Source organism: Scatophagus argus, chromosome 19, assembly GCF_020382885.2.
Source record: "Scatophagus argus isolate fScaArg1 chromosome 19, fScaArg1.pri, whole genome shotgun sequence".
Lineage (NCBI taxonomy): Eukaryota > Metazoa > Chordata > Actinopteri > Scatophagidae > Scatophagus > Scatophagus argus.
The window spans coordinates 1,509,421-1,526,762 of record NC_058511.1 but is presented as its reverse complement, the minus strand read 5'-3'; the positions used below and the strand labels follow the sequence as shown (position 1 = coordinate 1,526,762).

At 48.3% G+C, this 17,342-nt stretch overlaps 1 protein-coding gene across 1 annotated transcript; it reads right to left on the bottom strand.

Annotated features, from left to right (window-relative positions):
• Positions 1 to 11,639: 11,639 nt before the first annotated feature.
• On the bottom strand, positions 11,640 to 15,095 carry insm1a (insulinoma-associated 1a). Its single transcript, XM_046372589.1, has one exon. The coding sequence runs from the start codon at positions 14,720 to 14,722 to the stop codon at positions 13,376 to 13,378; it is 1,347 nt and encodes a 448-aa protein (XP_046228545.1). The 5' UTR covers positions 14,723 to 15,095; the 3' UTR covers positions 11,640 to 13,375.
• Positions 15,096 to 17,342: the final 2,247 nt, after the last annotated feature.

The following is a 17,342-nucleotide window of genomic DNA, read 5'->3' as shown; positions in this document are numbered from 1 at the left end:
AAGTTTTTTTTGTCTTTTGTCTGACCTGAGTTTTAGAAGCGCAGGTGACTGTCATCACATGACCTTCATTGTCTTGCAGTCATGTGATCCATAGTCACTAGACATTTCCACTAAGTTCAATGATTTATGCATAATTGATGTTTCTGGAGAGACTGGTGGCAGACACAACAGCACAGTGAGGTTTATGGGAAACCAGTCTAAACTCAGACGGTCTCTCGAAAACGTTTCCGTCTATTGCCAGTTCATACGAACATAAACAGGCTGTACGCACTCGTCGGCTATTCGACAGAAAACAAACGAAACACGTTCGTCAGTAGCTGTGAGTGATCAGCTCACTATCAACACGTCCTCACGTTGTTTAACGCGAGCGTCTGCGTTATGCTTGCGTATGTATGCTCAGAAAGGTGGACGCGCCAACATTTGTCACCTTCAGAATCCAGATGGCCTCCTTCTGCACAAACACATGAAACCACCTTCAGGAGAGCAGAATGCTGATGTAGAGTGAGAGAATGTCCCCGAGGTTCAATTACCGAGCCGCCACAGGTCCTCTCAGCCTTCATTAGCTGCCTGCTGGAGCAGACACTCCTTCCACAGAGCCGGTGTGGCTGTTGCATTGTGCAGAACCTTGGGGAGATGCCTTTCCCTCCTCTCTGCTCTCTAATGATCACACGAAAAGCTTTCTCAGAACTCGGAGGCTCTGCTGTGTGCTGTTATGTGCTTTGTTAATACAGCGGGGAGGTTCTCGTCAGCCACCTCTGAGTCCTCCTTCCGCCTCAGCACGAAGTGTTCCTGCCGCTCCCTCCAGAACGGCGTGCCCAGACAGGGCGGAGGCCGATCGGTTCTCAGCGGGAAGGAGAAGGTCACACAGACTTCAGGTCCAAGCCGCAGTGTTTGTTTTTCACGAGAAGTTCAGTGTCAGCTCAACGCAGTCCCATCGTATCGACTGCAGGTAACTTTGAAACTCGCCATTCAGTTGACTTGTGCATCATTTCCAGTCCGTCCTGCCTCTGTGAACTTGATTGGACGTCTTTCTTAAACCCTCAAAAAAAGGGAGGAGCTGACATTGCAAGAATACAATCTGGATTCACAAGCTTTCTGTTTGGCTTTATCTGCACTTATCGATGGTTATCTTGCTGAGATAATGTAGCATAAAGATTTTGTACCTGTTCAGAATAAATATAAACACCTACTGTGATGAGGATGCTGTAAAGGTTGAGCACTTCCTGTTCTTGGTCTTGCAGCATCATGTTTCATTGCGCCGGATGCTTGAGGGGGTCACAGCAGAGCTCGTACCAATTCAGCTGCCATAGCAACCAAAGCCTCATCACTAAAATCACACATTTTTACGACGTACAGTATAAAAACATTTCATGACAATTACATAAAAAGCCTAAATGAGGACTTAACAAACGCCCATTTTCAGAAAATTGAGACCCACTTCAAACAAAATGATTGCTGGCATTAAAGTGAAATGCATTATGGGTTTGCTTTTATGAGTCATCCTAAGAGCTTTGTTTAAAACAAAAAATGCTCAATTGTCAGTATTGAACCATCTGTGTTGTAAAAATAACAGCAGATAAACTTCAATTAGCAGACTAATTTCCCCACACGCCTGCATGTAACTGCAGCAGTTGATTTTAAATGAACCTGGGACCTCGATCTGCACAGGAACAGGGCGCTTCAGCTTCCACAGAAATGAGTCACTGATGGACGAGCGGCCGGCGAGTTTCCTGAACTCGGGGGGGCGAGGAGGCCCGCCGCGCTCCCTCAGGCGACTATTGATCCGAGACACAGGCACTCAAGTCACGTACGTCTGTTTGGGATTCTCCTTGTTCGGAGGAAGTGAGTGAAGGCTTGTATCACATCCGAGGCTCCGCGCTGGTGCAAAGCCTCCACCTGCTCAGGTGACCTCTGACCCCTCTGCAGAGACGAGCAAAGTTTGTCTCACATGGACAAGCAGTAAAGAAAATTCATGCTGCAGTCACATGGGAATGTCCAAGTGTCCACATCTCCTGAATCATGTTTTCATACACTATATAGACAAAAGTATCCAGACACAAATTGTGCAACAAATCCGAAAAAGACACGTTGTAAAATATACGTTGACTGACCAATTAGTTGATTATGTCATTTTCAGGCAAACGCACCAAATACTCTCTGGTTTTGGTTTTTCAACTTTATCATCACATCAGAGTCGTTGTTTTAGCTCTGTTTTGGTCTCCTCCAGCTCTTCGGCTGCTAAATGTTCCACTGTGTTCACCAGGTCATGTGCTGTGTGGTTATCAGAGCTCGTTTGCTGAAAAACAGTCGCCTGCAGCTGCTGGAAGTGAAAGTGACGCAGAAAGACTTGATGATGGTTGACCGGGATCCACATTTCAAAATTCAGTCATTTCATTCGATATTAACACAAAGTGACGATGAAACGCACGGCTGGATGATGTGGTTCTTCTCTAAAACGTAGGACTGTGAGGCCAGACTCTTCAAATGGATTTCTCCTGCCACGCCCCAACAATGACAGGCATCAGTAATTGAAACATTACGGCACCCCAGTGCTGTAGCTCGAGGGCCTGAGCTCTTTGGAGACAGCTGGGTGTGTGTGTGTGTGTGTGTGTCGGTGGGGAGTTGAAGAGGGCACAGCGCAGACCTGAATCAATAAGGGTCAGGCAGAAAGGGTCGTCTGAAGTCCCCATAAACTGACAGAGGTTTCAAAAGGTTGGTGGACGGTGGCAGCTGAGGCCTTTTCCAGAGGAGCTGCTGGCGGATTAACCCCCTCCAAGCACACAGCCTGACAACTTGTGTCATTGCCTAATGGAGCTGCAGGCAAGGGGATTACTGCAATGGCAGACCATGACCAGAAGTCTCTCACCTCAAAGACGGCCTGAGGACTCTGACAGGTCTTTGACCAGGGCCTGAGACCATCATTAGATGGAGGCAGCTTCTGATACCTTCAACCTTGAATTATCCTGCACTTCTTCCAGTGTACTTTTGACTGTAAACATGAGTGAAATGAAGTGAACCCCACCAAGGACATTTTGAAGTGTTTGTGTCACGGGTCAAGCGCGCTCGAGGACACTGTTTCCGCTTTGAGGAGCAGACGCGTCCTTGAGTTGAAGAAACAAGACATTCCTCTGATAGGTAAAGTACTGGGTGACTCACACTCGGCTGCCTCTCGAGCGACAGTTGCTTAATTAGCCCCTGTCGATGACGCTGACCTTCATTTAACACGCTGGAGAGGCCGGCGGTCACAGAGGGATAATTGGCCTGTAAATATGAAGCCATTCACAGGCGGTGCAGAGGCTCGCAGCCCCTCACAGGCGGAGCTCACGTCCCTTCCTGTCTGAGTCGAAGCATCTGGATGTGATCGCTCTCACAGATAAACATAGACTGTAAGATGGAATTAAGAGCTGTTAGTGTGAAGGAGGGACAGCATGCGACAGTCCGTCTGGCTTTCTGATGTCACTGTCATTTACATCTGAAGCTGGAGTCTGTAGATGTTAGCTGATAGCTTAGCCTGGCTCTGTCCAAGCTGACTTATTTCCAGACACGACTGTTTAAGAATGTCAGCTATTTATACACAAACTGCTCAAATCACAGCTCATGATACACTAACACTAACGACACAGTTCTCAGGCAGCATTCGGAGACGCTAGGCTAGTGATGACAGCCTGGCTAACCACGCCGACGTTTCACAGTGAGCTACGTTAGCAGACATGTTAGCCACCGTTAGCATCACTCTCAGTTTGCCGGGACGGACAGGAATTCTTCAGAGCTTCTCTTGTTGTATTCAAAGCCTAAATTATGGAGTGACTGGCTGGTATTTTGCCATCTCCTGACTGTAAAGACTCTGCCGAGCTGTTACAAGCATCAGTCTTGTCCCAGATGGCTCGGAGCTGAGATACAGCATAATCTAATTTCCATCTCCATTATCCAAATAAGTGAGCAGATTAAATTTTCATCTGCATCTAGGGTTTAGGAAATTAAGATGGTGCTGTAACAGAGATGAGGCTTGATTGCTGCTAAATGTGATTGTCAGTGGCGCGTTTCTCTGGTTGATATTCAGTGATGGTGAAAATTAGGATTATTTTTTGTCATCCATAAAGTGTTTCATTACGTGTTGTGGGGGGAAAACTGAGTAGAGTTAAAAAATCAAACTATCTTTGAATGTTGTGAATGAGACAGTAAGATTGAAGTCATGCAGAGTGCGGCCTTTCCCGGTCTTGTATTGGTTGTATTATTGATTTATTTTTATTTATACATTATGCAGCACTTTGTGGTTGGAGTTGATTGTCACATATCTTACACCACTGATGTGATGGGATGATTCTGGTCTTGGCCTCTGATATGTACAGATTCTGTACTTCTTTATGACTTCCTGATTTTTTGCCTTCTGCCGTATTCACGCAGCATCAGCACAATGGAAAGAATCCAAAAACCTCCTGTTATTTTCATTCTGGGACGTTGACACGTTATTTCATGATGGTACAACATGGTGTCACAGCAGTTAAATAATTCATGACTTTCAGCAGCTTTATCTTTTGTACCCGGGAGGCTTTCTGGGTGCAAGTCAGGAGCACAAAGTCCAGGACTGTCACACCAGAATCCTGGCTTTGATTCTCCTCTGTGGTTAGAATCAGGCAACAAAAGCACTTTGGTTTGTTTCAGGTTGAGGAAAAGATATTTTCAGTTTGTGAGACAGTCACAACATCTAATGTGTAGGGTTCATATTGGTTCAGATTGGAGAAACGTTGTGATTTTGGTTCTATGTTAAAAATATTTTCACATTGTGGTCGAGACTCACCCTGAGAGCTGCTGAGAGGAGCCCTTCGTGATTCCAACTCCTCCTGGACGTGGCTCACTGTGAAGGTATTCCAGGCACATCCAACCGCTCGGAGACCCCAGACCACACCAGAGGGATTACAAATCCCATCTGGCCTGAGAACGCCTCAGGATTCCCCCAATAAGAGCCGGAGGACGTGGCTAGAAGAAAGACATCTGGGCTCCCGTACTGCAGCAGGATCAGACAGGTTGTAAACCAACGAAGAAGGTCAAAATGAAGGCAAACAGAATCCATCAGAACTGCCAGACTGTCTTCTGGTTTGACGTCCACCTGCTGTACTTACTGTAATTGTGTGTAACAGTGAGGCATTGTTCCAGACAGTTCAGCTGTGCTCACTTTCAGTTTGAAGTAAAATGATGGGGATCATCTGGGTAAAACGTTGGCTTGTTTACAACCTCCCAAACGTCTTTTTAGTGATCCCAGATGCCACCTGTTAAAGGAAACGAAGGCCACACCTGAACCTGTGACACCTGTGACAGACCTGAGGGCTAAATTGATCATGTTTAGGTCTCTTCCTGTCTGCCTTTGTCCATTTTGGCGTCCCGGCGTCTGACCGTCCCTTCCCTCCATCCCCGACCCCTCCCTCTGCCCGGTGGCTCAGGTGTTGCTCTGCACGGCCTCGCTGAGGTTTCTTTCAGCGATTCGTCATGCCTCAGACGGGCTGCTGCGTCGGCGCGTGCCAGCTCACCGAGGAGGACCCGGTCTGCCCGCCAGACGGCCACTCGGCCTGACAGCCTGCTGCTGTCGGCCAGGGGCCCGAGAGTCAACGTCGGCCCTGGCAACCGGTCCCCATGCCCGCCCCCATCCAGGGACAAGAATAGGCAGCAACCTCCCCCACCACAACCACCTCCCCCACCTCCTTCTTCTCTGCAGGCTTTTCATTAGCTGCAGTCATCAGGAGGTTAGGACTGAATGAGTGGAGGGCTTTGAACACACACACACACACACACACACACACACTCTCTCGGCTGTGTCAGAGTGAGTGTTTAACTGTATTGACGAGTGATTAAGGTTGTGTTGTGAAGGTCGACAGCAGGTCCACAAACACGTGCAGTGTGACTTCAGACTGGATTTTTATTTCACACTTTTGCCTCCATCATCGTTAATCAGCCTGCTTCAGTATCCACAGACATTAGCTGTTATTCACTGTGCACATTTTAGCTGCTCATTTGCATTCACAGTTTTTATCAGTTTATATGAACTATTTCATGTTTAATTCTGTTGTATTTAAACTTTAATTCTTATCAGTCAGTGCGGCTTTTTTAATTCAGATTTACTCTGACCTAACTGTTTCATGTTGCAGTAATCAGGCTTGAAATAAATAAAAGTACCATTTATCCGTATAGTGAAACACTGTGTGTGTGTGTGTGTGTGTGTGTGTGTGTGTGTGTGTGTCCAAAAGACTGGCAGTTTCAGGGATGGTCCAGGCTCATTTACATAATTATGCCCCTGCTTCCTGCAGTGCTGTGGAGGAGAGCTGCTGTGACCTCTGATGACCTTTCATCAGCTGCTATGGGACTCAAACGCTGTCACAGCCAAAACCTCAACCAGAACCCCAACAGCGTCCCCAAACACGGTAACAGCGGATTACATGCTGCTTCGCTTCCTGTGGATCTCTCTCCTGTGACGGACCCCGCCAACGACCCCGAAGCTACAGCGAATCACGGCTGAGATCACAGATGAGATGTGATTTCATGAAACTTTGAAGCTAAAACTGATTTCTGTTTAGTATGAGTACTTTCAGTTATCTCTCCATGCAGCAGTTTTCATTGTTAGTGGCTGCTCCTGATTGGCTGAGACAGCTGTATGGGCGGGAGCTCGATACCGTGGCTCCACCTCCCGACTACTGCACAGACTCTGGCTCCAAATGGGAGCGCTCGTATCGGGGACATTTTGGCTTTGCTTTCATACGGCGGGAGGACGTGGAGATGCGTCGGCCATCTTTATGTGCGTCAGTGCTTTTATTTAGTCCAATCCTGTGCTGCTATTCCATCAGTTTCTTCATTTCAGTGCAGTTACCAGGCTCCCCCAGCTGCTCGCTGGCCTGCTGTTTCTGCTGCTGTGGGAAAACTTCCTGCGGCGGCTCGAGGCGTGATGGCCTTCTTTCTGTAAGGTTGTTTGGCACCAGCTGCTACTCAACAAGTGCTTCCTGATGTACTGCAACACACTTGCTGTTACTGCAGGAATCAAAGGTTCTGACAAAAGCCAAAGATTATAAATTTTGATGTTTAAAATCTTGGGCCGTAGCTTCAACCCCTTCAGTGCATACTGACAGAGAAACAGAAATCTTACGTGGTCACAGAAATTTCTCGTTGTGTGAGAGAAAATGTAAAGTGTTTAAAACCTTTAAACGTGTGCGTTCGTAGCTCAGGTTCGTCTGTAGGCAGGTTGTCCGTCCGGCTGCTTCCTGCTGCTTCCTGCTGTGGCTGACTGTGGAGCAGGATTTCTGCAGAACCAGAATCAGGCTTCCAGAGGAGAGACGGGCTTCAGTTTGCTCATTAGAAATTCATTCTGAACAGCTTGTTATTATCTCTGGCCCCTGGATGTGTGAATAGATTTACAAGCATTAGGGCCGGGGCTTTGTGTGAGGCATGTGTGGAGGAGGTCCTGGCCCCTTTGTGTTCGCCAGGGCCCTCAAATCAGCTGCCCCCACCACCCCACCACACACACACACACACACACACACACACACACACCTGCCCCACCCATTACCTCAACCCTCTGAACAAAAGCTTACAGAAGACACTGATGTTTCGCAGGATTTTAGGAATTACAGAACAGACGTGTGCTTTCAGCCACAGCAGATGCAAAAAGCCGCTCACCCACTTTGCAGCACCAGCTCGTGTGCTGTAAACGAGCGCACACATCCGCAGTGTCTGAAACTGCTGCCAGTACACACCGAGCACAACCACAACAATAAGTGACTCATAACCGAAGATGAGAATATTCAGTGCAGAGCTGAGGGAGTCTTCACACTGAGTACCCAGAGTGCTGCTGTCTGAGTATGAAGCTCATAAAGTACTGTTTAAATACTGCACAAACCAGCTACAAAGATCCAAATATTAAAAACCATCAAGTTCGGACAGTCGGGAGCGATTTCGGTCAAGGTCTGCTCTTAGTCTTCCTTTGGATCACACATGTTGTGATTTAAAGCAAATTCATGTTCACATCTAAATTTGTTACGGTTTTAGAAAACGGCTGCTTTTGTCAAGACGACATCATTCATGAAAGTTTTCACTCACACGAGCAAAACAATCATCCCACAGGCTTTTCTCATTCGCTTTGGCTCGCTTCTTGAGTGAGAATTTCATCATCTCTGAACATTTTGTCCAGTGTTGCTCACACACACGACCAAGCGACTTTTCTTCAGCCAATCGACCGACTGAAACGCTGGTGAAAACTGCTCAAATGGTGCACAAAAGCCACAGTGCTGGCAACATGCGTCCCAGTTAAATAAAAAGTAGCCCGGCTGGCTGTGGGACAGGCAGCACTGGCTGGAGCTAACATGTTCATGCTAAGCCTCTGACTGAAAACCACCTGAAACCACACAGCGCGTATTTCAGCGTCTCTCTGTCTCTGAGCTGCTGGGTGGACTTAATTAGCCTTCCCACTCTGAGAGCCTGTCAGGTCAACAAGGCGATTAAGGTTTTACTCGAGCCCTGCTAATCAGAGGGGAGATGGGTATCACAGCCAGCTGCATCCTGCTCTGTAAAGCTGATCATCTGCAGACCCTGACCTTGGAAGTGATCTGGTCCGAGCAGGCTCCGTTCACAACACATATTCCTCCATGTCCTCGAGCTTTGCGTCAGACTGAACGAGCTTTGATACACCACAGAGGGAAAGTGAGGACACGCAGTCACAAACACCGACAGCCGCGACATGAGCACCGCTGACAGCTGAGGAGAGTAACATCAGGCATCTGTCAGTGCAGCGTTCTACAGGGGAACATCTGGATGTTCTTTGACACACACCATCCACCTGAACACTGCAGACCAAGGAGTGCTGGTAATGATCGCGCTGGCTGACAGACAGACAGGCAGGCAGACAGACAGCTACCATTTGCCCGTCCTGCCTTGCCAGCCTCTGAGACACTGTGATGGAGTTACAGGCTGGAAGAAGCACAATTAGCAAAGTGAAAAGCACCCAAACAAAACCAATGAGAGTTAAACTGCATCCCTCCTGCTCAGCTGTGACTGACAGCAGGCCTGCTGGTCGTGCGGTGCACAAACACTCGAGTGTGTTTAACAAAAGACAAACACGAGGATTTACCACCGCGGCACCCACACACTGAGTGTACAAAGTCAGAGCAGGCAGCCGACACTCTGCAAGTAACAACAGCTAAAGCCCGACGTGCACTTAAAACACTCTGTTCCCGTGTTTGTGTCCGCCTCTCACTTGTTGACTCAGCGCCACGCTCGCCTGCCTCTGACACCAGCACCTGCCGGTCCAGAAAATGGCCCCGAGGTTTGTTTGACTTAGCTCGGCCTACGCGGAGACGCGGCGAGGCCGTGTTTGCTCTGTGTGCGCCCGCCTTTTGCTTTCAGTTTTTTTGTCTCTTTGTTTGAGCGTGTTGGAGATAAGAGGAGGCGCGTGCAGGCAGGAGGAGGAGGAGGAGGAGGAGGAGGAGGAGGAGGTGAAGAGATGCAGGTTAATGGGAAATCTGAGGGAGCTGGTGTGAAGAAACTCCACACCTGCTCGTCAGGAATTTATGTTCTCCAAACAAAAACTGACAAAGAGTTTAGACTTAAAAATGGGAAACAGCGTCTGCTCTGATGTAGCGAACGCTTTTAATTTTGTCTTTAAGGCAATTTTATAAAGTTTACACTGGCCATCATTTTTTACTTCTGGTTTGAAGCAGGGACCCTGATAGGACAGATTTGTCTCCATTTTGCTCCTGACGGATGTGATGAAGAAATCTGGGCCTGACGGATGGATGAAGGGTGGATCTGGGTGGCATTTGGATGATGAAAAGATGGTTGGATCGGTCAGTGACAAGCGGATGAATCGGTGGGAGAGGCAGGCGGACGGACGGATAGATGATGGATATTCGTGAGGTGTGATGATGAGGGATGAGGGAATGATGGGCAATTGATTGATTCGTGACAGGAGCAAGAGGTGAAGGGACTGATGGGAAATGTAGTCTTAATACGGAGAAACATGAACACAAATGCTACGTTTTCATCAGAGTAACAATAAAATACAGAATTCAAAGCTGCAAAGGCAATAAATGATCTTTCCTATCCTTTACATATCTGCTGACACACACACACACACACACACACACACACACACACACACACACACACTCTCCCTGTCCTGGACTAACTGCATTAGAGAGCAGTGGCTGCCTGATTAAACCAGACAAATCAAATCACGTTGTGTCACTTTCATGTCTGATAACAAGTCGTTTGACGTGGAGACAACAGCAGCAAAAAGAGACAAAGACACCAACACCAGACAGACCTGACCGACCGACCGACCGACTGACCGACTGACCGACCGACCGACCGACTGACCGACTGACCGACCGACTGACCGACCGACCGACCGACCGACCGACCGACCGACCGACCAACCGACCGCAGAGCATCCACAATGACACTGAATACATGTGGGCTGAGGAACGATGTGCTGCAGTTTTGCATGAATAAATGTTGTTATTCTGTCTGGATGGACGGACAGACCGCAGTCTTAGCTTAGCATGTTAGGATGCTAACATTTGCTAATCAGCACTAAACACAAAGCACAGCCGAGGCTGATGGGAGCGTTGTTAACTCTGCAGTTCATGAACCAAGTGACTGGACAATAAAACTGACCCGATGGTGGCGCTACAGGAACAACTAAATAGATTAACATTAATTAATGCAATTAATTAAATTCCTTCTGAGCAGATCACCAAAGTGATTCCTCCTCTGGGGAACGTGAACGTCTGGACTAAAGTCCATGACAATCCATGGAAGAGACTCTTCAGTCTGACAGCTGAAAAACTGCTTTGTTAAATAAAAACTTTTACTGTCGTAGCTGTGAAACGTGTTCACATGTCCAGTCTGAGTCCTGCAGCTCTGCCAGCTGCTGCTTTCTGCTCTTTATTTCTGTGTCCATTATGGAGACGGTGTGTGTGTGTGTGTGTGTGTGTTATCTGCAGCTCTTATCTGCAGTCTGCTCCCCAGCTGGCTTACACCTGTCAGAGCCACACAAGGAGGGAGGCTCTGTGTGTGTGTGTGTGTGTGTGTGGTGAAAGCTACAGACTGGGAGAAAGTGTGTGTGTGTGGTGAAAGTGGAGGTGAGACAAAAGGTCTCCATCCAGATGTTGTGGTCGGTTTCAGGTGTTCAGGAATAAAATGTGAGTCAGTTTGTGTTTATCACTGAATGTTCTGGTTAAATGACTTCCTCAGGTGCTGCTCGGTAATTCGTTAAACTGCAGACTGAAAGTTCACGTCTGACGCTGATGAATCTGAACGGACTGCGATGTGAGAATATTTTGTCAGCTGACGTGGCCGAGAGCTCAGACAAACCCGGACGTGCGATCTGACGATTTCTCTTCTTCTTGATGTTTTCTATAGAAAAACAATCCTACAGTGGAACGGAAAGATGACAAACGTTCTGATTGGTTGACAGCTTAACTGGCTGTCCAGTTTAATTCAGGCCAGTTTTCTTTTACTGGAAAAAAGCCTCCAGGAGGAGGCTGAGAGAGAAGAAAGCAGTGCAGGAATGTCTTTGACATGCAGAGATGCTTTGTGTGTGTGTGTGTGTGTGTGTGTGTGTGTTGGGCTGCAGGTGACCTCTGACCTCTGACCTCGGCTCACCGCCCTGCTCGCTCTCACAGCCTGCAGTAACTCCTGTCACGGTAATCGAAACAGAGGAAGATGAAGACCGAACGAGCTGACCGTGGCGTTGCCCAGCGGCTCCTGTGCGGCGCACCTGTACTTCCTGTTTTCAGGTCAGCTGTTGTCATCCTGCACGCAGAGTGTCGAAGGTGTTGACGTCGTGCGTTTCTGCAAACCAGCTACAAAACTCACGTTTCTTTTTATGTTTTCATTTCCAGTTTCACTGAATTATCACAGAATTTCATCACTTTTCATCGTTGTACTTGAGTACAGGAGTTGAGTAAATGTACTTCATTACGTCGCCCGCCGGGAATACGTAGTACACATGTTGGTTTTATCACAATTATTCTGGTGTTTTCTTCAAACTCTGACTGCTTTCACTTTTACTTTACAAACTGAAAGAGTTTTGTGATGTACTTCAGTGTGTCTCCCGGCTGCAGCGTTAAACCACCTGTGCAGGTACATTATTACATGAACAACCCCAAGGCGACACATGAGGCGGAATAAAAACTGTTTCTCAGTTTGGTTTTTATTATTTTTGGACATTTAGCAAAATACTGCAGAAACATCCAAAGCAGTGTAAGAGCTAACGGTTACAAAGAAACAAAACAAAAAATAAAATAAAATAAAATAAATTACAAAATGAAATAAAACATGATTGCATTCAGTTATTATTCAAGAGCAGGTTGATAAAACTCATCGATTGCTATAAAGTCACTTGAACAAACCGTCCTCACGCCACACGTCGTTTCCACACACGTTAAACAAATTTGGCTACATCATGAGAAAACACAGATCACAGAGAGCACACGGCAATAAATTACACAAATAATTCAATAAATACATAAATAAATAGAAAACAGATATACTGTATAGTGGTAATACAGAAGACTTTGTAAAAAAAAGAATATCATACCCAGCCAGTGATAAATAAGTGATCAAAAAACAATCAGTTCAGTTTAAGGCAGTTTTACAGCAGGAGTTTCTAATCCAAAGGCATTACCGGCTACACTAGTTTTTACTCTATTTTTGTTTGTTTTCAGCTACTGATCCACGGATCCACAAGCTAATTAAAGCTAACCAGAGTGATGAGTTAAGGTCTTCTCCTCAGGCCTGTGGCCTCTGGTGTCTGTCCCTCTCTTAGGTCTAGAAGCTAATAGCACTTGTGCAGAGATGCTAGAAAAATAAATGAACAGTCTAACGGTTTCAGTGTGTGGGACATGACGTCAGAGGTCCTTTAAGGGTCGGACTTTTCTATGCTGGGGTTCAAACACACACCCAGAACCTGCTGAAGTGCCCTGGAGCAAAGCACTGAGTCCCTGCTGACCTCTGAGTGTCTGCTGGAGGAGTTACACCACAAAAACATCCTTTCATTTTCTCTTTTACCTCGAAATGTGGACGTCAGGAGAAAATCCCGCTTTAATTCTTGAATTATCATCAAACTGCTCTGTTCAGTGTGTTAAGGTTCTTAAAATAGGAAAATTTGGTGATTATTTCCCAAATGAGTGAAACAGCAGTGAAAATAAACCACTGCCTGAAGTTGCAGCTTCTCACTAAAGTGCCTTGTTTTTCTATTGATTTAAAAAAACAGATTTTAGGAGGCCAAACTTTCCTTTTCCACTGTTTTGTAAAAGAAAAAAATCTACGTAAGACGGATATTTTTGCGGCTTAACCCTTAGATCCTCCCAGAAGACCCCGGATCAGTCCCGGATCAGCAGGCGGGGCGGAGCGGCATCTGCAGCAGGATCACCTGCCGGTTCTCGGACGGGTGGCATTTGTTGATGTGTCTGGTGAGTCCCGGGGAGCTGTAAAAGATGGCCGGGCAGTATTTGCACGGGTAGACCTGTGAGGAGTGCAGCAGGCGGATGTGCCGCTCCTGGCTGCCTCTGTTGGAAAAGTTCTCCCCGCAGACCGGACACAGGTGGCAGCTGGAGGAGCTCAGGTTCAGCGGCGCCGCGCTCTGGTCGCAGGCCGGCGCGTCCTCGTCCTCCGCCGCTTTGGGGGAGCCGTGCTGAGACGCCAGGTGCTTCCGCAGGTACGCTTGGCGCTTAAACTTTTTTCCACAGTGATTACAATCATACAGCCCTTCCTCTGAGCCGGACTCGGACGGCCCGGGGCTGGGTGTGTCCCTGTCACTTGAATCCTTTGCTTCATCCGGCGCTGTCTTGCCGGACGCGACCGACTTGTCGCTCTCCAAGTTTTGCCCACCGGAGGTTCCGCTCTGAGGCTTCGGTTTGTGCCACCGGCGGTGCGAGGCGAGGTTAGCCGGGCAGCTGAACACCTTGTCACACTCAGGACACCTGTACTCGACCCGGACTATCCTGGAGCACTTATGCTGCGCCAGAGCGAACGGGTCTGCGTACGCCTCCCGGCACAGCTGGCACACGAATTCGCCCAGCGGGTTGTTGTCACCGCCGGACGGCTGCGGTCTGGGAGGCTTCTGGTCCACAGGCGCCTCTTTAATCTTGAGCCCCAGAACCGGTGATGTGGTGACATCATCCTCAAAGTGCAGTTTCCGGATTGCTTTGGTTTTCTTGGACGGCGGTTTGCTTTTGCGCTCGGAGTCGCTGGACGGCCGTTTGGTCCCGGCGGTGGGGAGCGTCGCGGTGGACGCGGCGCTCGTGTCGGTGCGGCTGCTGTTGCTGGAGCCAATTTTCAGGTCCACGGGGGCGAAGAGATGGTCCAAGGCGGTGAGAGCTGCTGGCGTGGGGAAAGACTCCGCGGAAACCGGTGACCCGAGGTTGAAGCGTCTCTCGAAGTAGGAGCGGTCGTGGTCTTGGCTGACGGGGCGGGTGGGACTGTAGAGCGCCTGGTACACCGCCTCCGGGTTTCCGAATTGCACCGGTTTGGCATCATGCTCCGGAGCCGTGGCCGCCGCCCCGTAGGTGGGCGTCGGCGTCTGTGCGCGCACCGGGACGGAGGCGAGAGGCGCAGAGGAGGACGGTGGCTGCGGCGGCGCATCAGCCGCTGTTTGTCCCTCTTCCTCCTCCTCGGAGCGGAGCCGGTAGGACACCGGGTTGGTCCTCTTGTTCCTTTTCACCAAAAATCCTCTCGGCATGTTGGCGCTGGACGGAGAGCTGAAGGCACTTTGGACGCTGCCGCAGGGAGAAGAAATCCACTTTCAGCCGCTCGCGGACAAAAACATCTGACGCGTCTTTTTGTTGTTGTTTCCTCCTGCTACTGATCCGCTGTTCTCCACCCGAGGTGCTTTCACCACAACATAGCTGCACTCTTTTTAAGGCGACATGATGACATTGTCCCCGTCCCCCCTTGTTGCCTCATCCCCGACCAATCAGAAGGAGCCCAGGTCCCCCGTGGATTTGGAGAGAGTGGGTGTGGGAGGATGGAGAGGCTGATGGAGGGGAGGAGGGGGTGATGGAGGGAGGATTTGCAGATTGCAAAGCAGATGTACCTGAGGGTTTTATTGTATTTCACCCCCCTACACACACACACACACACACACTCTCCTCCTCCTCCTCCTCCTCCTCCTCCTCTCGACCCGGGCACACGCCAGGAGCCTCCTGCTTTTACGGTCTGATGAGTTTGTATAGAAATCTACACGTGCCTCGGCTTTATGTGTCTCCTTTGGGTGGCGGGCGCTCTGATTTGTCCAAAAAGGAGGCATCCACCCACGGAAGAAGAAATGATTGAGAAAAGAATTACGAAGTGGAGATCCAGTGAGGAAACGTAAGAGCAGCTCATGAAAGTGAAAATTAAGACAGACAGACAGACAGACAGAGCAAAAACAGCTCCAGTCATGAGTTATGATACTTGACTGTTCTGTTTTCAGGACGGCTCGGAATCCCGGGTTCATATTTGAGAACGTAAGACTTTCATAGACTTTCCAGGACGACTGACGATCCCAGAGACAGACCTGAAACGCGCCTTTACGCACTGAAGGACCGCGTTACAATCGGCAGCTAAATTAACCAAACAGCGAAGAGACAAACGCCTCAGACCTCCGTGGCCCTGCAGCATGTGCGCTGGCGTGACAGTTAACTCCGGACATATGAATCCGTCATTTTACGCATACATAATTAATAGCGAGAGGAGGTTTTCCTGCTTTGCATCACAATGGCTGCGCTTGTGCAAGCTGTAGACCCGCCGTGATTGAAAAGGAAATTGCACAGTTGAAAAAAACTGGAGAAGAAGAAGTGGGGGCCCCCAAAAGCAATCTGGCCCCCAGATACCGTCGGCGCGTGCTGTGCGTAATCAGTGCGCTTTTTCTCTGTCTCCAAATGGGGCAAACCGAGATTATCTGCGAGTTAAAACACCGCAAAGCCCGATTCCTGCAGGTCAAATGTGACCCGGTCAGCCGGATATGAGTCTGTCCTGCAACCGTGAGGGATGACGGGATGTCACCAGGGTCAGTGCTGAGCTCTGAGACGGTTTGACAGAAGTCAGCGAGCGGGTGTTAAAGATGTGTGGAAGGCAGCAGCTGATGTCTCGGGATCGGTTTTTGGATTTCCAAAATGAAACCCAGATGCTGCTATGAACCACTCACTTGTTGTACTACACTTTTGATGTGTTTTTAAAGCTGGGCTCATCTGAACTTAAATCAGTTTTATAGGAAACATCAGGCCGCCTGTCTGAGCAGCCTGCCTCCTCCTGGCTTCCCTCAGAAGAGACTCTCAGCTGATGTGGAAACAGCCTGATTTCATGTCACCACAGCGGATCACTTTGTTTACTTGTTTAAAGAATGTTAGGACCAACACGGCTTTACACATTTTTTTCTCGTAGTGATTGAGTTTTATTTTTATATGCCATGCAGTTTGTGAAAACTGTATAATAAAACATGTGATGCTCGATGTGAGATAAAGGCACGAAACCCACGTGGTGTGCAGCTTTAACAAGTAAAAAACACCAAAGAAAAGCATGAACGAAAACGAACTGTGACTAATGACTCAGAACTGAGCAGCACAAAGAAACGCTATAAATGGTCCATTTAATTTAAGAATTCTAGCGAAGTTGTTGAAGGTAAAAACATCGCTAAGCGCAGTAAAGTCTCTAACAGCTCAGGTTTTCATTTTATTCTAAAAGTCTCTTTATGAGCACAGCTCAGCGGAATGTGCTGGTTAGACGCCATGTTTGCTTCCTACACTACAGAACCGACTTGATATGCGGACACCAGCGGCGCGTTCAGCCTGCGGGCTGTTTGGAGGTGCGGACATATGTTGTTGTGTGTGCGGTTATTTTCCCGACAGGCTTCAGCTCGGCCTCATTAGCATACAGCTGTAGAGTGACACCCTCCTCCTCCTCCTCCTCCCGCACAAAGCTTTTATCTCCAGCCGCTATAGGAGCCCTGTGATTGGTCACGCTGCTGCGGAGTCACCGGGGGCAGAGTTCAGTTACAGTTGGACCAGAACACATACGTCAAAAACTCTAACTTTACTCACATTAAACTGTTCACTGTCCGTCACATTTCAGTTAGAGTAAGTTAGGAGTGTCCACACGCTAATAAACATCAAGTCAGAGACACAAAAAGTCAGTGAATCTGATGCTGACATGAGATAAATGTCTCAGGGCCTGCAAAAGTTTCTGCATCTAATCAAATTAAGAGACAATTAATAACTGGACGCCCCTTAAGATGAAGCTACTGCATGAAGGGTTTCCACCCGGAAGGGAATACAACATCACACTATTTTAATTTGTGTCTGCTGCGTCTTCTGAACTCGCTC